Below are 24,053 nucleotides of genomic sequence, written 5' to 3'. Positions count from 1 at the left end.
TTTTTCAATCTTTTGTGTTTCTCATTCAACTTAATCATGTTTAAATACCTGAAAGTCTCTATTAAACAAGCAATGTTTTCCTTTACGTTCCCTATAATTTATACCCCTCCGTTTCAAAAAAATTGTCCTCTTTTGACTTGGCATAAAGTTTAAGAAATAAAAGAATACTTTTGAAATGTGTGGTCCAAAACAAGTCTTAGATATTTATGTGGTTGTAAATCATCTCATAAAGTTAAATTGTTTTTAAATATAGAAAGGGGACAATCTTTTTGGGACAGAGGGAGTATGTATTAATATGTATTCACTTATTTCAAGTGAAAGGCTAAACATTTCAAATAGTACTATAAAATGTTTCTGGACCTTCTCCCATCACAAAACTCATTCTTCTATAACACAAGCAAAATACAATCTCTGTATGTCTTTCCAATGAATATATCGATTCGTATTTACCACTCTTCTCTTATTGATCAAAATCATGTTAAGTTAGGAATGGATAATTAAACTAAAGTCGAGAGAGAAGACCATTTAAAAACGAGAAAACAGTTAAGAGATAAAAAATGACAGTCCGGTGCACTAAGCTTTCGTTACTCTGCCTTTCTGAAAGGGTCTATTGTACGCAAACTTATCCTGCATTTCTGAAAGGCTGTTTATACGACTCAAACCCGTGACTTCCTGGTTAAATGACAACAACTTTACTAGTTACGCCAACAACTTCACTAGCTAGTTACGTCACGGCCCCTTTGAACAGCGGTGGAGCTAGGATTTGAAGTTTGTGGGTTCGGGATTCTAATTTGTTTAAGTTACAGGGTTCTAAATTAACAATTTATACATATTCAATGAATTTTTCAAGACAAATATAGGATTTAGACTATAGTTACTGGGTTCGGCCGCACCCCGACTACCATGCTAGTTCCGCACCTGCCTTTGAAACAGTCAGTAGATGAAAGGGAAAAAAATCAAATGATAGAATATTAGTAGTAGTATTATTACATGGAGAATGAAGTTCTCGAGTCAACCATAATGTACAACAATTATTATAACAACAACAACAATCCCATAATGTACAACAATTATTACAACAACAACAATCCCATAATGTACAACAATTATTATTAGTATACTATTATTTGGAGAATAATTCTTTTTTAGAATATATATTAGTGACTCTTGTGGCTACTGTACAAGAACAAGCCTTCCACCACCACCACCCCAAACATCCCTACCATCAGCAAAATCACCACCACCACGTCCACCTTTTGGCACCGTCACAATCAACTCTCCATCCACAAACACAGCCGTAGCCAGCTCAGGCTTTGTCGTCGCGGGCAACCTGAACCTCCACGTGTCCACCTTCAGCTCTTCCAACAACAACTCCTCTTCACCACCACCACCATTAACACCACCACCACCATCTCCAGCACCACCATTCCTCACCACAATCTTCGTTATCCCGGTATGTATCTCCACTGCATGCACCCTTACTCCGTCGCCCTCAAAATCCATCTCAGCCACGAAACGGAAGAATTCAGGGCCTTCCTCCACCGCCACGTCAGCATCGGAACGGAATGGAAGTTCAAGAACCTTCCCAAATACGTGAGGTAGTTTACGAAGCTTCTTCATGGGGTTTCCTTCCATAACTGCTAAGATATCCGAACCTGAACCTGAATCGATACCTTCACGTATGGCAATGTTACGTTTCATGCACATAGGATGGACCCTCATGCTATTAGTTGAAAACCAAACAAAAGCCCAATTATACCAAAACTATACAAATCACAATGAAATTCAAGGAAATGATCTCTTATGGCCACTTACAAATTGAATAGAGAGAAAATGACCTTATTATATCTCTTACGTGTCAAAAAAGACATAAAACTAAAAGCAAGTTTGTAAGGGACTTCTGGTTTTCTGGTCTATGTAAAGGTAAAATTTATGTAGAATTGTGTTTGCTATTGGGTAAATAAGAGAAATTCTTGAAATGAAAAAAAAGAAAAAGAAAAAAGAAATGAGATATAAAAATGAAGATGTAATTGAATATATAGAGGGGGTATATACCTATGTATATATATAGTATATATATTCAATTACATATTGCCTCTGCAAGTAGGGATTGGGATTTCTTAGGGACAACCAGAAGGAAGAGGAGAAGAAGATGACATAAAAAAGGAAATGAAAATTTTGAAGGATAAGAGAGGGAGACAAAAACGCAAAGGAATTAGGAGTTTTTTTTTTTTTTTTTTTCCTCTCTCTCTTTTTTGTAATGGTTTTGTGGGTGTCAAAGTTTTGCGGAGAAGTGAATTTTGTTAACTTGTTAGGAGGAATTCATGTCATTTAAGAAATTCAAATCCTAATTTTATCTGTTGAAAATAAAAAAAATTGTACACAGTGGAAATACTGTGTAGTTTAATTTTCTAATTTTTTGGGTCAAGTATAGAAAATACGAGTATTTATTACCCGAAAGTAATTGGTGCAAAATTAATGGACCTCTTAGTAATACCACATCAAAGCTTCATTGGTTCTACATTTAAAGAAATGAGTACAATGTAAGTTGAACGCAGAGTCACACCTCAATAAATACAATGCAACTTATATGTCAAATTCATGTATCTTATCGTGACTCAAAAACTTATTGCCAAAATGTTCTTTCCTTTCTTCACCTCATGCATGTGTCTTCAGAAAAGTAGTTCAAACACATGAGCTGAATATTTTTAACCCATACTCTTTTGTTTATGTTTTGAATTCTTACAAAATCATATGTTTGATTAATGTAGCTCTGGCAATAGAGTTCCTGCACTATCTTATTCTCTTCCATTTTTGTATTATAATTCATGCAGTGATTTTTTAAATGTCAGGAGGATAAACATAGATATATACATTTTAGAGGTTGTATGCATGTATTTCCTTGGTTGAGAAAATGTTAACCCAATGGTTTTGATTAGCATTACAATATTTCCCTACATATTGCATCGCCAAAACAAATGAAATGTTGATAATTTGAATCCTTCGATATTATAGTTGCCATAATCCGAATTACAATAAACTCTTTAAGTAAATGATAATGTACAAGTGACTAATTTTGGTTTACCTATTTTAAGAAAACCCTTTAGAAAGTTAGGCGTATGATATTGTTTTGCCATATCTTTGCATGTCTCTCATGCTCACAAAAGAGAAAGAAGCGTCAATATTGAGAGTGCATAACAAGCAAAACAGTAGAATGAATTAGTGGTAGACGACCATCAAAGATTGTGGTAAGAGTGAAAATTTTACCTTATCAAGAAAAAAAATTGTGGTAGAGTGATATGTACCCTCCATCCTAAAACTATAGCCTCAGAAGGTGAAACTTCCCCGCACAAATCCAGATTAATTAGGAAGCAGGTGCCGAACAATGGGTGAGAAACCAAAGGAAGAATTAGACCAACCTTTTGCCCCTTCAGCTGATTTAAGTTTTTGTTATACACATCCTCCCGTACTCGGAAGGAGATCAAAAGGTAGATTACGGAGCATTTTCAGATATAGGATAATAAAGAAAGTGTAAAAAGCATGAGAAACAATGATAAGAGAAATTAGCAAGAGAGGAGAATTTATAAGACTGGATATGAAATGCTGCAAATTGACACCTCAATTCTGCGTCTATTACACATCATCCTCTGTCAAATTTATGCTAGCTTCCCTTGAGTTAATCCATAAACCGTTTCTATTAAATAGGTTTATGATCACAAAAGCCACTGAACTATAACTATATACAACCAGCTTTTAGGTAATGTCAGTTTCAAAGTGGAGATTTTGCGGCAGATAATATATAACAGGGCATGCAAGACTGGTCCCCAAGGACAGATAAGTTTGATCTGCATTCATCAAGGTCGGCCAAGTAAAAGCTCAACCTTCCATCTTCTCGTGGCGATGCATCCGACGCCTGCCATGAGACCGTCTGTGACTATGATTACGCCTTCTAGGCAGCGTGCCAGGTGCATCAGGGCGATCATTCTCTTCGACATTCACTTGATGTCCGAGTATGCAATCAAATGGGTCTTCGGTTGACTCTAGAGCAGCAGCAGCACCGACACCATTTATCTACACAATACACAGCCTATTAAAAGAAAGGCAACTGATTCTGTTATAGTGCATTATGACAGAAATGGATTTGTTTGTGATAGACAATGGTAGCAAGGACTTTTGATGCTCTTATTTTAACATAAGAGAGCTCCCAATTTACTCCACCACTCTTCCGGAGAGGGCAGTGCATAAATTTGGTGATTTAATCCAATTCCCACTACGTCCTTGCGCAACATAAAGCCCCTGTATCCTTTGATCATTTTCAATATTATATATTAAAATATCAGAGGAGTACTCACATTCATTTGCTTTCTCTCAAGATTAGTCTTCCTCATATCAGTATTCTCCGAATGGGATTTCTTACTGGAAGAGTCATCATCAGCTGTCCTATGAGAAGAAAAAATTTCCCCATAGGTACTCCGGAAACGCCACCTCGGTTTTGGCTTGTCTGTTGAATCATCATCATAAACATTTTCAGAGTAAAAATATTTGGAGACATGCTGCAATACAGGCGGATGACGCTGGTACTTCATCAACATTCTATCACGAGAAAATACTACATCAGTAAATAGTTAAAATGGTTCATGATGAATTGATGATACTTCAATTTCTATCCTGAAAGGATAGTCAGGATACATCACTAGTTCATACAAGGGATAAAAAGGAAGAAATTACCATAACACTATTGACATAAGGAACTAAGATGACAAGATTCATAAAATTCCACGAGTATCTACACTTGATCTTAGCCAAAGGGCCGTAAAAGGTATAAAATAAAATTACACGAGTATCAAAGCTTTATTTCAGATTAAGTTAATTGAATTCTTTCCACTTCTAAGGAATAGGTCCTTTTGAAGGTGAATCAACCTTTTTTTCTTGTTTTCATTTTCTGAACAACACAACTATGAAGGAAGTGTTCTTGTTATCAGGAAAACTGTTGGAAATAATATGGATTCCTTGGATTTGCCAGGTCTATCACCAGTATAATAGCATGCGCCCACCAGGATGCCGAATTTCTGCAGACCCCATCTAGTTTTAGTTGTATAGTTTAAAGTTACATAAAATTTATGAGCCCAAAATTAGGAGCTCTATTCACTTAGACCAGACTCATATATTCGAAGAGAGCCTAGGTAAGCGGTCAAGCCCAACATGAGGCAATAGTTGATGAATCAAGCCTTGAACCAGGCATACAAATGAACAGCCTACTCTTTCTCGCTTCTGACTGGATGTGTATACTTCCATTATTCTTTATTATCTTCTGTGTGTATATTCTTTGCCATTAATTACTCTATTTCACTTGCTGTTTTTCTTTCCAGAAAAGGGAGCAGAGTTAAGTCTTTTACCAGATTTAAGCATGCGCGCCAAGCATATGTAGAGGGGTAGGCTTCAAACATGAAGTGCTAAAGTGAAGCACCATCTAAACCAGGGCGATATATTCTTGCGCTTTTTTTATTAGTCCATTCATCTAACAGTCCCGCTAATTTAAAATATGAATGAGATATAGTGATGCTTAATTTATTTCCCAAAATTATTTATTTCCATGACGAATCAATCATTCTTATTCTGAACTAGAGCCAAAGAAAGTAGCAAAAGAAGAAGAAAAGTCGGAGAATATAAACATAGCATAACTAACCAGTCAACATGTAACATGTTCCTACCACAAGTTGAATCCGGACAAATAGCTCAGAGAGATAAAGATGTGGTACTTGAGTTAAGTCGATTAAACTCCTATGCCCCAAGTTCACAAGTACTAAGGTTACTCCTGGATTAAGATCTTGCAAATGCAATTATTTATAAAATGGGAACAGTATGACATATTCAGTCCTTGCCAACAGTTTAGCACCTTCTTCATTCAAATATTCAGAACTACAAAGCAATTTGAGTTATGCTCCTTGATATCTTACTCTAACACAAATAGTGACAAGTGATAGCCTGTAAGCACAATCAGGCCAACTGATCAAACTAAAAAAATGAAGACTTGAACATCACAAACTGATAACTATCAATAAACCAGAAATGTTTAATATTGATCCAACACTTCACATGATTAAATATGTTCTACCCCCCAATAGTATACGCCGATTTTTACATTTTATAGGGTTGGTAAGCTTCAAGTAACCCATATTACTATTCAAATTGTTTTAAAGAATATCAAGGTACCTCAATGTCAAAATGCAGTAATGCACATATTAAGACATCTACCTAATTCAGCTAAGTTTGATTATATTTTCAAAACCCGCATAAGCTCCTTCCTTTGATAAACATCTTTCAGGTTAACAATTGTGAACAATTAACTTCAGATAAGTAATAATCTTGCAAATCTTCCCCCCCCCTCCCCCCCCCAACCCACACAAACACACGCGCGTGCGTGCGTGTGTATCCTACTTTGACCTGAAAAAGTTATTAATGTAGCAGTTGAACTTTTAGAATAATTTGAACCTTTTCTGCAGGCATGGGTTCTTTGCTACTGTTTGAGAATAAGATATTGAAAAGTATTTAAGATTCCCTTCGGAGCACATTGCTTCAATTAAGTAAAGAGTTGCTGATCTCTTTTAAATTCTACTTGTTGGAAAATGAACCTAGTAAGCAAAAGTTATCAATGAAAGAGGACAACCTTTTTGAGTAAAACCAAAAAGGAAAAGAGGAACTTCAATGTAAAGTAGAGCAAGTGAGATTATCTTTTGATAACCACAGCAAGTGCGATTATTCAACTGCTCAAGGTTAAGTTTCATTGTACTAAGTCATGCATGCATTTCGACTGTGTATCACCTTTAAGGGTACAAGTCACCCCGTTTATTTAGGCCAAAAACTAAAAAATTTAGAAGTGTATTCGAGGACCTACATTTCCCCCAACGCCTTTTGCAGACGAGTTCCCTGCTGAGAGAGAATAAGTTCAACACCTGAATCCACGGACTTGTAAAATCTCCACTTGCCATAGAACCAACCAGCACCTGGAGATAGAAAAGTTTGAAAAACTAAGAAATACACTGAGGAGAAGCAACTGAAAATGTACTCTGTTTTGAAATAGAAATCAATAGCTCTTGTACTAACTTGAGCCCTAATGAGTGGTTTGAACTAAGTATCCTGTATACAAAGATTGGTAGCTGTATAATTAACTGGACATATATAGTGCTAGGGAGAGGTTACATGTCTCTGAAGTTGCAAAAGCCCTTGAAATAGGCATGTCCCTTTGTTTTTCTATATTCATGTAAAGCCTATTGTCAAAATGCAGAACATTTCAACCATCAATCAAAAAGCTAAAAACTAACAACTAGTAGAAAAGGACACAGAAAATGAATCTACCTAGTCAACCATTGGTACTGTCTTTACAATCTACTGCGTGATTGAATTAATATTTGTATAAAAACTGCACGATCACGTGAGATTTCCACCAAGAAGTAACAACAAATGACTAAATGAATAATTAACTAAAAACATAAGAAGGACCACAACTAAGCCAGTTGAAGTTGAATTTTTCTTTTAGCTTTTACTTCTTGCAACACTTTTGATTTTTTCTATTTTAAGAAGCTAAATATGTAAATGAATTGAGGCCTTGAAAGGCATCCATCAACTGCTTACTGAGCATTTCAGGTTCACATAACCAGATACCAGACAGACAGATATTGTCGGTGGCCAATATGTAAGAGTAGAAGACAAGAACACGAGAAAAACAACTCCCTGTCCCCTAGAATAAGGTTGAGTATGCCCTCTGATTTTAAAGGTTTAAACAACAGTGAGTATCAGAGTTTTTGGAAGGGCAAACTGATAGCATCTTCACTGTTAAGAGATGCTACATCTGTTTATGAATGAGATGAACCAGTAAGCGAAAAACTCCTGGAAACAGATCTACAATTCTAAAGTTCCTGTTAAAGTTATGTGCTTTGTATGGTTGGTTGCCAAGAAGGCTTGTCTGACTCAGGAAATTTACAATAGATAGGTCTACAACTTGTGAGTACACGTTATCTATGTGGGAATAGTTCTGAAGACATCAATCACCTTTTTATACATTGCCTTATTACTTCACAAGTATGATAGATGTCTCTGAAATTGATGGGAATAAAATGGGCTATGTCAAGATCAACAGTAGAACTCCTTCTGGAACAGGAAAGGGCTGCCAAAATATTTGAAGAAGCACAACCCTATAAAATTAGTTTTGCTCTTCCCCTGATAGATCCCCTCCTCTTTAGATTTCAAGTCTAAAGAGCTCTTTGCACAGTTGCTGAGAAGTATTCCCTTGTCCTATAATAGCTGTACAACTGTTTTTGGCACCCAAGGGTGTGGCCCGCTCAATAAAGCGTGTAAAAATCGTAAGGGAGCGGGGACAAAAACTTAGATGATTTTTTTCTATCCACCTAAGTGTTGCTGTACAGAGTTACCCGGTAATAGTGCTGGTATCCGGTGAAATAGTTGAAGTTTGCCCGTTGACACGGACACCGCCATAAACTGATTTGACTAGCTATTAGATTTAGAGTCTGTTTGGTTTTGTTGATTAAAAGTAGCTAACAAGTATTAAACACTAAAGTTGATTTTAAAGATAAGTGGTTACGTGGTTGATTAGAAGTGCTGACACTGATAATAAGCATTTTATCCATAAATGACTGAAAATGCCCTTAAAGATATTTACAAAAAATATAAATTTAAATGTTAGTTTTACATGGAAAAGGGCAAATGACAGAAATGGAATTGAGTGAGAGTTAGGGGTTTTCTTTTAGGAAGGATAACTTTGGTGATTACCAAAAACATTGTAATAAAGTAGTAAAATTCTTGTCTAAATTAAAAGTGTGTATAACCTGAAAAGTGCTAGTGCTTATAAAGTGGTCAAACCAACTTATAACCTTACCAAACACCCTAGTGTATAACAAATCATTAAGAGTTGTAAAAGAGGGTTAAAACGGAGGTTTTGAAATGTGAAAAAATATAATATTCAGTTGAGAAGATGTCAAGAAGTTTGATATAATCGTTAATTTATGTAAATATCAACCGAGTTCAAGAGGAGGTTTTATTTTGGAAATGGACCTTAAACTTAAAGTGAAGTAGGCTAGATAGCACCCATTGGAGGCAGCTATGCTAACATAACTGTCTTTCGGTCTTTAGGAAAAAAAAAAAAGAGGTCTAGTTTTTTGAGACAAAGGTAGTAATATAATTAAGGTAAATACTAACAGGATCAACTGGAGGAAACAATACTCTCCCGATGCCATATTTTTTTAGTTTCTTGGTATCCAAGTGTCAGTTGCAACATGAGCTATGCTGTTGAGTATTTTGCATGCTCCGATTGTTAATTTTCTCATTTAAAGAAATGCTCAAAGGACCCTTCTTAAGTTGAAGTACCTTGAGGTTTGAACGGATTGGACAATTTACATGGTGGGTTATAGTGGCTTAATTAAGTGGGACTTCGCTTCCTTAAGTGGTGAGTGGTCACGTACGAGAAGAGAAAGCGGTTGGGGGAAAGAGCTTGTCTTGAGACTCATATCAATCTTTGTGAAGTAAAAAAGAAAAAACAGTTCCGCAGGTATCACCTTTACAAACAAAGTCAAGTTTAAAGAGTAAATTTATCCCTCACCATTAGAGGATGATAGGTATGGTAATGGCAGGGAGCCGGGTGGGATGCTTTCCCCGGCTAACGCCCCACTCTACCTGGCCCAACTTTGCCCCGTACATGATATGCTTTTTTCATCATCTTCAATTGTTTATTGTATTTTCCGAATTTGGTTTTTATTTCTCGTACCAATAACTATGTTTTCTCTTTAGATGTTTAACTTAACAATTGAAGGAAGAAACATCAATTATTGTATATGAACAAATGAATAGAAGACATTAAGAGATAATCGAATATAACTAAAACCTTGCTAAAAAAGTAATGGCATACCAGAAGTAAACCTTAAAGATCGAAAAGTTTCAGGTGGTGCACCATTACACCTACCTCTTTGCTCCAATTTGGAGATAATGAATTGCTCTTCGTCCTGGTTGGGTCACATCTAAGAGTTCGACCAAGCCCTTCCCTATCCCACTTCCCCCTCTTTCTATCCATAGAAGGGGATATATTATTTAGGTTTTCCTTTTTTCTTTTAGAACAAAGATGGTATATGATTCTTTGCTCGATGGGTAATGAGTATTCACATGTATATAATTGTTGAATATCATTCTTTCTGTTTTGTTTTATATGATCCTCGTTCTTTTTATTCCATTTCAAAAAGATTGTGCTCAAAAAATAGTCCAAATGCTTTCAAGTTATATTTCTTAAGTAGCCATATAAGGGTGTGGCCCAGTGGTCACGGTAGAGGGAAAAGAACCATGAGGTCTTAGGTTCAAATTCCAGCCGAGAAAAAAATCACTAGGTGACTTCTCCCATCTGCCTAAACCTTACCTCGGTAGATAGAGTTACTCAGTGGTGGTGGAAGGTAGCAAGTAATTGATAAAATAGTCTTGGTGAGTTCAAGATGGCCGCCCGAACACCACCACCAGCAACAATAACAACAACATACCCAGTGAAATCCCACAAAGTGGGGTCTGGGGATGGTAGACCGGTAGAGTGTACGCAGACCTTATCTCTCCCTTGGGAAGGTAGAGAGGCTGTTTCCGGTAAACCCACGACATAAGAACAAGCAATTCAAAGCAGGATGAAAAAGAAATAACAAATAAACCATGGAAACAAAGTAATACAATAGTCAAAGGACAAGCAACAACAAATATTAACAAAAAGGGTAGCCCGAACATCACCATCGTAAAAAAAAGTTACATTTCTTTCATTAAGTTTAAATGTCTACAAAATGTATAATTTTTCTTTAGGGAAAATATACTAGATAACATGATATAGTTTTTGGTTTTTCTGGACTCATCGAGTCAATAGTTAAAATAGTAAATTCTGCCTTTTTGCTCCATCTTGTACCTTCTTGGTAGTGATGTTAATAAAATTATCATTACCTTATTGAATTTTTTCATTGGCTTGTTTAACCTGACAACATTTATGAGTCGCTAGTTCAACCTTCCAACATTTATGAGTCGCTAGTTCAACCTGCCAACATTTATGATTCGCTAGTTCAACTGCCCCTTGGAAGATAAGGTCCAGAAGTACCATGCAATTGACACCCATTGTATATTTGGAAACTTGTACGTGATATTCAACTTTTTTCCTAAGACATGCTCTTATAAGAATTGACATTACATGTTGATAAGTACTCCATCCGTCTAAAAATACTCAACATCCTAACTAAAAATATCAGTCTCAAAATACTTGTCATCTTAAAAAATAAATATAAAATTAAGGAGTAGTTTTTTCCCATTTTACCCTTTGTATTAGTTACATCATTGGGCTAATGTTATGAGTTCACATACCAAAAAATTATTTCTGCCTTGTGCTCTTAAACATTTAGTGACACTTGAAAAATGCAAACAACAAGTGCAATTAATTGCTTCTGATCTTTATCTCCTTCTCCATTGAATTTTTTAATGCAGCCTGTCTAAGTTGACTTTTGTACATAACCGTTTGAGATAGCATCATTTAAGAGGGACTGCATCATTGATGGAGTTCGCGCAAATAGAAAAAATATTTATTGAGGAGAGATCACATGGTAAAATATTTTAAGAGGGTAAAATAGCCAAAACGCTACCCTTATTAATGCTTTCTTACGGGATGTGTAAATGAAAAACACGACAACTATTTTGAGGCGGAGGGAGTAGTTAATTAATCTTCCATTGGTTGAAACTTTCATTTGTAGGAAGCGCATGAAAGCGGTAGGTTATGGATAAATTGTAATGTATCTGGAATTGAATATCTTTGCTCATATGTTAGATACTTCCAAATCGCATTTTTGAAAAGGTTATGCGTATATTCTCAAGCGTCAATTTCATAAATAAGTTAACCACACAAAATATGCCACTTCCTTTAAATATACACATTGGCCTCAATTGGAACATGCCTAAGATTTTACGACTTAATTGATACTAATGGTATAATTAAAGGAGATGACATTAAGCATACATAATGCGTAGTTCGAGTGATTAAATGAAATTTATGATAATTTAAGTGGGATGTCGATGTGATTAAATGAAATTTATGAAAAAGGATGTCGAGTTGAGGACATTATTGTCCACAAATATAAATTTAGTTAATTCATTTATTAGACAAATAGATTTTGATGATCTACTGTGAATTCTTCTTCTTCTTCTTCTTCTCACTCTCAGTCCTCCTTTCCATTTCATGAACCAAACCTCTCTGAACGATCAAAAACCCCTTTTCATCAACAAAATTCTTCTTCTTTAGTGTCGCAAAAAGATGGGTTCTCGTGTCCCATTTCAAGACCTTAATCTTCAAACTGAATCCACCAATTTCACCTCCTCTCCAACCCCAATTCCAAGAATTATCCCCAAAATTGAACCAAAACTTGAACCCTTTGATGAATATACACAAGCTGATCTTCAAAGCACCCCTTTTTTTCCAACCCTAGTCCCAATTTCAACTCCAATTCTGGTTCAGCTTTCACTCGTACTCCACAATTACCCACTTCTCATTCAATTCCACCGGAGATTCCACTTGGGTTTGAAGAAACCAATGTTTATTCTGAATTTAATCGAATTTCTGAGCTATTTAAAGAAGCTTTAACGCAACGTTTCGGAGGTAATGAGGTTGTCGAACACCAGGATTCTCATGTTGAGGTTGTGGAAAACCCCAATTCTCGTGCCATTTTTCCTATTAACAGCGACACCCAAGTTTCAGAAATTGTGATTGATAGAAAAACATATGCACAAAGATCACCGGAATTGGTTAGAGTGACAGATCCTTATCCTGAAGGTCAGCGTTATCTCCGAGACGCTGTTCGGAAAACCCGAATGTTGTGTGATTCTCTGCGTATTCTCATGAACAACCAGCATTTGCTTCCTCATAGAAGAAGAGGTGACCTGAGGGCTTTTCAAATATTGAGAGAACATGGGTTGTGGATGCATCGCGATAAGCGCATTGTGGGGGCAATCCCCGGAGTGCTTATTGGTGACGTGTTTTTCTTTAGGATGGAGCTTTGTGTTGTTGGATTACATGGGCAGGCTCAAGCTGGTATTGATTATGTACCTGCGAGTCAGAGTTCGAACTGGGAGTCAATTGCTACGAGTTTAATTGTTTCAGATGGATACGAGGATAATCAAGATGGAGGAGATGTGATCATATATACAGGACATGGTGGACAGGATAAGTATTCAAGGCAATGTGCGCATCAGGAACTGGAATGCGGGAATTTGGCATTGGAGAGGAGTATGCATTATGGAGTCGAGGTAAGGGTAATTCGTGGCTTTAAATACGAAGGAAGTGGAAGTGCTAGTGGTAAAGTTTATGTATATGATGGATTATATAGAATTACCGAATGCTGGTTTGAAATTGGAAAGTCTGGATTTGGAGTGTTTAAATACAGGCTTGTTAGGATAGAGAATCAGGAAGAAATGGGAAGTGCTATTCTTCGTTTTGCACAGGATCTTAGGATCAGACCTTTAGTGGCAAGGCCTACTGGTTATGTTAGTCTTGATATATCAAGGAAAAAAGAAAATGTACCAGTGTTTCTTTTCAACGATATTGATAATAATCATTATCCGGTTTATTTTGATTATCTGGTGAAGACTGTTTATCCTCCATATGTCTATCAGAATGTGGGCAGTGGTAATGGATGTGACTGCATTGATGGGTGTGGGGATAGTTGTTTTTGTGCTCTGAGAAATGGTGGCCAATTTGCCTATGATTGTAATGGTATACTGTTGAGAGGCAAACCGTTAGTGTTCGAATGTGGACCACATTGTCAATGTCCTTCAACTTGTCGGAATCGAGTGAGTCAGAAAGGTTTGAGGAACAGACTCGAAGTGTTTCGGTCTAGAGAGACTGGTTGGGGAGTTAGGTCACCGGACTTGATCCAAGCTGGGTCTTTTATCTGTGAATTTACTGGGGTTGTACTCACACGAGAGCAAGCCCCAATTTTTACAATGAATGGTGATAGTTTAGTCTATCCAAGTCGCTTTCCTGAGAGATGGGCAGAATGGGGAGATTTATCGCAAATATACGCTAACTATGTGCGACCAGCCTCCATTCCTCCTCTGGATTTTGTGATGGATGTTTCTGGAATGAGGAATGTAGCATGTTATATCAGTCACAGTTCGAGCCCCAATGCTATGGTACAGCCTGTGCTTTATGATCACAACCATGTATCTTTCCCCCACCTGATGCTCTTTTCGATGGAGAATATTCCCCCTCTAAAGGAGATCAGTATTGATTCTGGTGTAGCAGATGACTGGACAGGGAAGCTTGGCCATCTGTGATTGACTAACTTATATAGCAGTTGATACAATTTTGAAATGATGCGGCACAGCCATTTCTGGCACATCATTTGCTGAGGTAATTAAAACATTCAAGTCAATTGTTCCTGTTGAACTCAAAACTGTAATGGCATTCGACAACATGTTTTTAGAGGGCTGACTCTGCTAATATCAGGCTACTGGTAGTGGTCGTCTTCTCTCTCTAGCCACCTCTGGCCTTTATTCTAAATCTCCCTGAGACTGATTTCATTAAAATATTGTGGCAGTCTTAAATTTATCTAGCTCTGGCGACTTTTGGACGTGCCATTCTCTTTCTATTGTGAATTCTAACAAGCTGGTTGGAACTCCAATTGCTTTGTTAATTTTTTTTTCAATATACTATATGCAGTTTGAATGCATCTTAACTGATTTGTTGAATGGATTTGAACTTCTTTTCATGCTGGTTGAAAAGAATTCCCTTTTCTCTCCATGGTTGTCTTTTTAATGGTTTAGAGCATGATTTTATTTCAAATCAGTTGTGCTCTTGCCCTGATAGATCCCCTCCTCTTTAGATTTCACGTCTAAAGAGCTCTTTGCACAGTTGCTGAGAAGTACTCCCTTGACCTAAATTAGTTGTACAGCTTTTTTTGGCACCCAAGGGTGGTGGTAGGGATCTAGTAGCTCAGTTGGTTGGCTACCTGAACTTTCACCTTGTTGGTGAGGGTTCGAATCCCACATTGTAATCCCCTCTCCCATTTCCCCTTCACCTACCCCTTATGTAATAAGGTAACATTTTTAGCTTTTACTTCTCACAGTACTTATGATTTTTTTCTATTTTAAGAAGCTAAGTATGTAAATGAATTGAGCACTTGAAAGGCATCCATCAACTTCTTACTCAGCATTTCAGAATATACAAAAACAGATACCAAACAGATAGATATTGTCGGTGACCAATATGTAAGAGTAAAAGACAAGAACACGAGAACTCCCTGTCCTCTGATTTTAAAGGTTTAACAACAGTGAGGATCAGATTTTTTTGGAAGGGCAAACTGATGGTATCTTCACTGTTGAGGGATGCTACATCTGTTTATGAATGAGATGATCCAGTAAGCGAAAAACCCCTGGAAACAGATCTGGAATTCCAAAGTTCCTGTTAAAGTTATGTGCTTTGTATGGTTGGCTGCCAAGACGGCTTGTTTGACTAAGGAAATTTACAAAAAAGAGGTCTACAACTCGTGAGTAAAATAGTTCTGAAACATCAATCACCTTTTTGTACATAGCCAAATTACTTCACAAGTATGATAGATGTTTCTGAATTTGATGGGAATAAAATGGGCTATGCCAAGATCAACAGTAGTAACTCCTTCTGGAACAGGAAAGGGCTGCCAAAATATTTGAAGAAGACATGGAGACATGGAACACCATACCAGCGGCTATTTGTTGGTGTCTATTGGAAAGGAACAGAAGATGCTTTACGAACCAGAGAAGCTCAATATGGAAGATGAAATCTGACTGCATTCTTATGATTTCATTTTGGTGTAAAGTGGAAGCTCAAGATGCTAAATCACCGTTACAGTTCATAGAAACGTTTGTATAGATATTCACTTAGTCAGGGTTGTCCTCACTTTTGTTTTTGTTTTGGTTGTAATCACAACACCTTTTTAGTCTTGTTTTCCCTGACATCAATAATACTTACAAAAAAAAAAAAATGAGAATAGGGTTGAGGATGAGGGTATATTTTGACTTACCTACTGCAAGGTTGATGCGGAATAGGTTATGCAGCCTTCGAGTAACTTCAACAAAAACAAATTGAGATAATACTATTAGGGGCTTTAATGAACAGTAAATATGGGAAGGGAAGACAATCACAGAGCTAAAGCAATACATAAAAGAAGTGAAAAGAGAGAAAAAAAAAAAAAAAAAAAAAAAAAAGGAAAAGAAATTGCTCTGCAACATATATTCATTTATTAAGAAAAAGTTCAAATTTGCCCCTAAAGTTTGTGAAATTAGTCCTCCTTCCCTCCGTTGAAAGTTTGCATCAAAAGAACCTCACAGATATCCAATTGTACCATATATGCCCTTCATTTCTCACGGAGCTCCAGCTCGCATATTATCTAAGCTGGCCATTTTAAATTTCCATGTAAGTGAGACACGTGGAAAAAAAAAACGGAGTAATTCCAAGTTTGCCCCTGAACTTTGTGAAACTAGCCATCTATGCACCCCTTTTATTATTAGTCAGCTGACATGGAGTAAATTTGGAAAATGTTGGAAAACCCCCAATTGAATATCATCAAAATGAACCCATTTCTTCCCTGCAACCAGTGCTGCCACCATCCTCTACCTTTCCTTTGCCACAACAACTACTCCAGCACTTCTCTCAAACTCGTCTTCCTCTTCCTCCATTTTCAGGCAGCAAGACCTTACTTTCTAGAAAACATGCACGAGTTCATTTTCAACCTCAAGGTTTGAACACAACCCATGTGAAGGCTCTACAATCTTATTACAGCATAAAAGTTTAACCTTTTTCTTGTTTTGGGGTCTTTTTGGACTAACGATCATTGCTGGGATAAGTCACGCCAAATTCATAAACAAGAGAAGATGCACAAAAAGTCCAAGACCTTAAAAGGCAGTGTCATAACCATTCATGAAACAATTTCTTATTGAATTGGCTTGAAAATACACATAAGTTGAGAGTGATTGTAGACCTCTCTATGACTACTGCAAGTTGGAGAATTTTTTCGGGTAGACCTGATAATATCCATCATTTTCAGGAATTAGTTCTCAGAGACCTAGGGGGATGAGAGATGTGGCATGTCTAACGTGCACAGTCCATTTGCAAAACTTGATACTTTAAAAACATTAACTGGGGTGGTGGAAGCTCTTCTTGCTCACCAACCATGGTGGTGGTGGTTACCTTACCATATAAAGATAAAGAATAAGATAAGGTGGTATGGATGACTTATTCTGCAAAGTTCAGAGGCATATTTGGAGTTCTTTTCCTACTCTTTTTTCCATCTGTCTCACTTAGCTGGTAATTCAAAATGGTCAGCGTAATTAAAATATGCACAGCTGGAGTCTAAAATTGAAGGGCATCTACGATATGATTGGGTAACCGAGAGGTCCTTATTTAAGCAAACTTTTAATGGAATACATATATTATAAATTTCGCAAAGTTGAAGGGCATATTTTGACTTTTTCCCTATTTATTACAAATAACAACTAGGGTTTAGCCTAGCGATCCAACACAATTGGACAGTGGGTGCATAATTCTATCCCCTTCTTTTACTTTATAAGCAAAATTGACACCAGTCATCAGCCTATCACAATGTTTCTGACCTCTACAAGAGTTGATGGGTTCATCTTTGCAAACAAAGCATCAGTGTAGCAAAATATGGCACAAGAAATATATACTCAATTCTTTCATTAAAGGTTTCTTTCATTTTTTTTATAGGCAGGGTTGGAGGATCTAATATTAGAATTCATGAACCATGACAATTGACAAGTATTACGTGATACCCTTATCCGCTAAAAGTAACTTGAGACAAAAATTACAAAGGAACAAAGAAAAATACTATCCAGAAATAACCATGACAAGTATTAGATCTTCTGTTTCGCTTCTTGAATCGATTTCGATGAGACTAAATTTTCCGTTTAATTAATTTACTTTCTTTAAACAGCATATATGCAAAAAATTGACTAAAGTTAACAAAGAATCTTCCAATGATATATAAACAAATTGATAAGTAATTATGTAGGAATTATACCTAACCAAGTGGCAACGGAAGCACCAGCGGCACCAATGCAAAAATCTGTTACAGCAGATTGCTTCCATGAATCTAATAGTTTACTTTCTTCAGTTGTCAGTGTAACCTATGAATATCCATAAGCAGATAAATAAGTACAATAAAACAATAACAACAACAACATAACCAGTGTAATCCCACACACCTATGAATATTCATAAACATGACAAAGCATTCATAAAAAGAACAGTAACTACAACAAAATAATACAATTATTGAATTACAAGGAACAATAGATAATAACAGAAATCGAAGAACAAGAAACTACAGGGATTAATACTTAAGTACAATATATTTTCCGAATGAAACTGAAATTTACAAGGGTAAATTCTGAAAGCTAATGATAACAAAGAATAGATAAAATTACCTAATTGATTAGAAAAGTAAAGAAAAAAAGGGTAACCGTTTAAATATGAAGGCAATTGGGCTCAAAAAAAAAAAAATTAAACCTTTGCGGACGTGAGATGGTCATCCAATTCAATGAGTGCTTGAACTTCTGCCATTGTTGCACAGCTAATTTCACTGTTTGAGCCAATCCAAGATACTGTAATGGTTCTTATTAGCGTAATCGGGGATCCGGATATAAATCGGGTCAACAAGTTGGACTTTTGGTACATAAAAATCATTTTAAAAATACATTTTTGGAAAAAATAGGTTATTAAAAAGGAATTTTGAAAAATAGGAAAATACTTTTTTGAAATACGTGGAAAAGATTGATAATGTTGAATAACAAATCATAGATTTTGATGAAAATTTTAAGTATTAATAATTGATAAAACTAGCTAAATGTTGGCTAAAGTAATAATATAAGTTGAGATAAATTTTTAAGTATTAATAATTGATAAAGCTAGCTAAATGATTATCCTACTTTAATTCGGAAAATATTAACAAATAAAAATATTTTTTATTTTATTAGGAAATTTTTATCGTTATCTAAATGAAAATTAATGTTGAGGTTGCTATGATCTTATATATATTACCTATATTATCAATTAAAAAGGTACATGAGATTATTCTATATTCATTGATAAAATGAGATTAAGAAGAAAAAAGATTACTTTCCACTTTTTTATTAGCTAAAGGGATAATCTGAAAAAAGATTAGGAGCATTGTTGGACCCAAACTGCTAACAACCCCTACATTTTTTAACCAAACTATACACCGAAGGCATTTTTATTCAATTTTACATGACTTAAGGACATTTTTTACCCTTTATAAAGTAAGAGTAGTGTGTGTAAAAGAAAGCAAATTATGTCTTAAATATTCCTTCGTCTCATTCATACGAAGGCGTTTGAATTGATACGAAATTTAAGAAATAAAGAAAACTTTTGTAATTATTGTTTAAAACAAACCATAAAATTTGTGTGGCTAGAAATCATTCCATTAAGAGTAAAAATATTTGTTACTCCCTCCAGATCAAAAAAAGAGTCCACTTAGCCTTTTTTTCTTAGATAAAAAAAAAGAGTCCACTTAGCAAATCAAGAAATAATTAACCTTATTTTTCTATATTTGCTCCTATTAAGTGTTATATGATCAAATCTCAATGCCTATTTAATTAGGAGTAGTTTAGTCAAATTACTTATTTTTGTCTAGAAATTAGTATTTTCTTAAGGGGTGTGTAAATGGCTAAATGGACTCTTTTTTTGATCTGGAGGGAGTACTAAATATAAAAATATATCATTTTTTTTTTGGACTAACTAGAAAAAAGAGGGTAACAAAGTATTTTCCTCTTTTGGAAAAAAAAGTCACGAAGAAGATATATATTTTCTGCAATTGCTAGGACATTCCCTCCAATGAATATCAGTATAAAATATCAGAGGAACACCCAAAGTCTCCAGGGGCATTTAAATATAAGTGACCTTTAAGTTTTAAAATTGAGGGGAGGTGATTCAAGTTTTAATTATTGAGTAGAGCTGATGATTTTTGATTAGTGATTAAGGGGTTTTGAGCTTGCCCAATAGTTTTATTTTTGACACTTTGACCCTCAACTTTATTTTTAATACTTTGCCCTCAAGTTTTATTTTTAACACTTTGTCCCTTGCCCCCACCCCTTCCCTACCCCCAGCCCCTGCCCTTGCCCCCCACCCCTCACCAAAAAAATGTTTTTTTGAAAAAGATTTTGAAAAGTTTTTTTTTTTTTTTTTTTTTTTTGCACCACCTCCATTCCCGCCCTCCCTTTGACCCTCGCCCCACCTCACCCCCCACCAAAAAAATGTTTTTTAAAAAAAGATTTTTAAATTTTTTTTTATTATTATTTTTTTGCACCACCCCCACCCCCCCCCCCGCCCCCAGCCCCCCGACCACGCCACACTCCCTTGCCCCACCCTATCCCCCACCAAAAAATGTTTTTTTAAAAAAAAGATTTTTAAAAAGTTTTTTTTTTTTTTTTTGCACCACCCCCACCCCTTGCCCCAGACCACGCCCCCCTCCCTTGCCCCCCCCCCACGCCCCACCAAAAAAAATATTTTTTTAAAAAAGATTTTTAAAAGTTTTTTTTTGTTTTTTTTTTTTGCACAACCCCCACCCTCTACCCCCTGCCCCCCACCCCTACCCCCACTAAAAAAAATATTTTTTTTAAAAAAGATTTTTTTTGTTTTTTACACCACCCCCACCCTGCCCCCGGCCCCACCACGGCCCCTCGCTAGCCCCCCCCACCACCCAGAAAAAAAATATTTTTAAAAAAAAAAATTAAAAGTTTTTTTTTTTTTTTTGCACCACCCACCCCCACCCTCCCAAAAAAAATTAATTTTATTTAAAAAAAAGTTTTGAAAAGGTTTTGTTTTTGGTTTTGCCCCCCCCCAACCTTACCTCACAAAAAATTAATTTTATTTTTTTAAAAAAAAGTTTTGAAAAGTTTTTGTTTTTGGTTTTTTGCACCACCCCCACCCCACCCCTCCCCCTCCCCTGGCAAAAAAAATTGAAAAGAAATTTTTTTTCTTTGGTTTCTTACTCCACCCACCCACCCCAAAAAAAATTGTTTTAAAAAAAGTTTTGAAAATATATATATATTTTTTTTGGCACCACCCCACCCCACCCCAAAAAAAAAATCTTGAAAAGAAGTTTTGAATTAGAGAGAGAGATACCTCCATATGTTGATCCTAGCAAACCCGGAAAAAGGCGGACAAAGAGGAGGCATGGAATTGGGGAGTCATTGCAAACGAGAAAAAACAAATGCTTTTTATGCAAAACAGTTGGCACAAAAAACAACATGTCCAAATCGAAATGCTCCATAGTTGTTAATTGCATTGTGTTGTAATAATAGTTATTTGTTGGAACTTTATGACATTTTAATGTTATTTTTTTTAGAATGATAATTTCTGTTCTTGGTGTTTGTGAACTTGGTTTATATGATATGTTGATCGCTTTCAATCACAAATGTGTGTATTCTGAGGTTAGTAAATTGCTGAACAATTTTCAACAACTAATGAATCTGTTGCAATGACTCTCGTAACTTGTTGTGTTTTATCCAACAAGTAACGATTTGTTGTCACAACTAGTATCTTGTTGGGTTTTATCCAAGCTGCTAAAAGATTTTCAACAAGTAAGCAATACGTTACAACAGTGAATTGTGCCTTGTTGCAGCAACTAAGTTACATTTTGGGGTTTTTCTAACAAGTGGAGTAACTTGTTGCAAAAACTGGGTAACTTGTTGTGTTTATCCAACAAGAGTAAGGACTTGTTCAACAACTATGTCACTTGCTACAGCAGATACTACAGTTGTTACAACAGATACTACACTTGTTAGCAGAGATATTACGATGGTTACACGATACTACTTGATTCACCCATATTTAGTGAACAACAAAGGGAAATCAATGATATTTAGTGATAAACAAACGAAATTAACGATATGTAGTGATCAATTTATAATGCTTAATCAATTTGATGGTATTTTGAGTTAAGAAAGATGATCTACCAAGTCAATATGCACTAAATCCAATGATCATTAGAGTGAATTGATATCAACTACTTGATTCACCCATATTTAGTGATAAACAAATGAAATCAATGATATTTAGTTATTAACATATAATACTTAATCAATTTGATGGTATTTTGAGTTAGGAAAGATGATCTACTAAGTCAGTATGCACTGTGAACTACTTGATTCACCCATAGTTAATGATAAACAAAGAAAATCAACGATATTTAGTGATCAATATATATACTTAATCAATTTGATGTATTTTGAGTCAGGAAATATGATATACTAAGTCAGTATGCACTAAATCGAGTTATCATTAGAGTGAATTGATGTGAACTACTTAATTCACACATATTTAGTGATAAACAAAGGAAATCAACGATATTTAGTGATTAATGTATAATACTTAATCAATTTGATGTATTTTAAGTCAGGAAAGATGATCTACTAAGTCAGTATGCACTAAATCGAGTGATCATTAGAGTAATTTGATGCGAACTACTTGATTCACCCATATTTAGTGTTAAAAAAAAGAAAAGAAATAAATGGTATTTAGTGATGAATATATATATCTACTAATATCCTTAATGGATTAGATAGTAATTTCATGGATTAGATGGGCAATTCTAAGTGTATTCTTCCTAAATCGAGTGATCATTGGAGTTTTTGATGTGAAGTACTTAATTCAACCATATTTAGTGATAAACAAATGAATTCAATGTTATTCAGTATAAACAAAGGAGTTCAATGTGATCAATATCGTGAATATGTTGCAACAATGGATGAGTTGTTGCAACATATGAGACCATTTTGAACATATCGGTAAGTTGTTGCAACATATGAGATACTAACTTTGCAACATATGAGTAAGTTGTTGCAATAATTTAAATACATTGCAACAACTAAGCAACTTGCTTAAACATCGATCCATCTGAAGCAGTTAATAACTTGTTGCAACTTCTTCAACAAGTGTATGATCTGTTGCAACAATTAACTCATATGTTGTGACATATTTTTTAGTTTTTGTAATAATTTAAGCCATTGTTTGATTTTTTCCAACAAGGTGAATAATTTGTTGCAACAACTAAGCAACTTGTTTAAAAATATTAGTAACTTGTTGAAACAGATTAGTAACTTGTTGCAACATCTTCAACAAAAACATAAATCTGCTGTGATAATTAGTAAGCAAAATAAATAAGTTCATAAACGAGAAATTGTTCAACAGCCACCTTGGTTGCAAATACCACAACTAATCAAAATAAATAAGTTCATAAACATCATTCACAAATAACATAAAGGACAAAAAAAAAAAAAATAGAAATTGTTCAACAGCAACCTTGGCTCCAAATACCACAACTTAAGTAATAATTTGTTCGAATCGCCTTTCTAGGTGTGTGATTTCCTTGATCTACTTCATCTCCTTCATTTCCATCATCAGTTTCTTCATCTTCTAGTTCTTCTTCACTTTCTTCACTTGTATCTACTGCTTCTTTGCTCTGTTCTTCATCTCTTTCTAAGGATTGATTGTCAGTTTGGCTATTCAATTTGACTATCTTTCCTCAATATTTGCTGATTCATAAATAAATTGTCTACTTGTTGCAACACGTGTAGAAATTGTTGCAACAACTACAAATCTGTTAGATATCTTCTACAAACAGAAGCAAATAACTGAAGCTATGTCCAACAGATTTGTAGTTGTTGCAACAGATTGTCTACTTGTTGCAACAAGTGTAGAACTTGTTGCAATAACTACAAATCTGTTGGATATCTTCTACCAACAGAACCAAATAACTGAAGCTATGTCCAACAGATTTGTAGTTGTTGCAATAGATTGTCTATTTGTTGCAACAAGTGTAGAACTTGTTGCAACAACTACAAATCTGTAGGATATCTTCTACAAAAAAAAAACTAAATAACTGAAGCTATGTCCAACAGATTTGTAGTTGTTGCTACAAATTGTCTACTTGTTGCAACAAGTGTAGAACTTGTTACAACAACTACAAATC

The 24,053-nt window shown here is 35.4% G+C and overlaps 2 protein-coding genes and 1 pseudogene across 3 annotated transcripts; 1 reads left to right on the top strand and 2 right to left on the bottom strand.

Moving 5' to 3' along the window:
• Positions 1-955: 955 nt before the first annotated feature.
• Positions 956-2,584, bottom strand: LOC132047159 (uncharacterized). Its single transcript, XM_059438080.1, has one exon. The coding sequence runs from the start codon at positions 1,720-1,722 to the stop codon at positions 1,174-1,176; it is 549 nt and encodes a 182-aa protein (XP_059294063.1). The 5' UTR covers positions 1,723-2,584; the 3' UTR covers positions 956-1,173.
• Positions 2,585-3,562: 978 nt separating this feature from the next.
• LOC132047148 (uncharacterized) lies at positions 3,563-18,747 on the bottom strand. 2 transcript variants are annotated; one of them, XM_059438058.1, is made up of 6 exons: positions 18,572-18,747; positions 18,084-18,189; positions 16,068-16,112; positions 6,896-7,004; positions 4,353-4,593; positions 3,563-4,071 (listed from the first exon to the last, which is right to left on the bottom strand). In XM_059438058.1, exons 1-6 carry the CDS (start codon positions 18,737-18,739, stop codon positions 3,877-3,879), a joined length of 864 nt encoding a protein of 287 aa, XP_059294041.1. In that variant the 5' UTR covers positions 18,740-18,747; the 3' UTR covers positions 3,563-3,876. The 2 variants fall into 2 exon arrangements, with proteins under 2 accessions (XP_059294041.1, XP_059294050.1); XM_059438067.1 differs by lacking the exon at positions 16,068-16,112.
• On the top strand, positions 12,128-14,343 carry LOC132060429 (histone-lysine N-methyltransferase family member SUVH9-like; annotated as a pseudogene).
• Positions 18,748-24,053: the final 5,306 nt, after the last annotated feature.

This window comes from Lycium ferocissimum, chromosome 1 (assembly GCF_029784015.1).
Source record: "Lycium ferocissimum isolate CSIRO_LF1 chromosome 1, AGI_CSIRO_Lferr_CH_V1, whole genome shotgun sequence".
Taxonomy (NCBI): domain Eukaryota; kingdom Viridiplantae; phylum Streptophyta; class Magnoliopsida; order Solanales; family Solanaceae; genus Lycium; species Lycium ferocissimum.
Note: the sequence above shows the minus strand (reverse complement) of the source record. Positions and strands in the feature narration are given on the sequence as shown.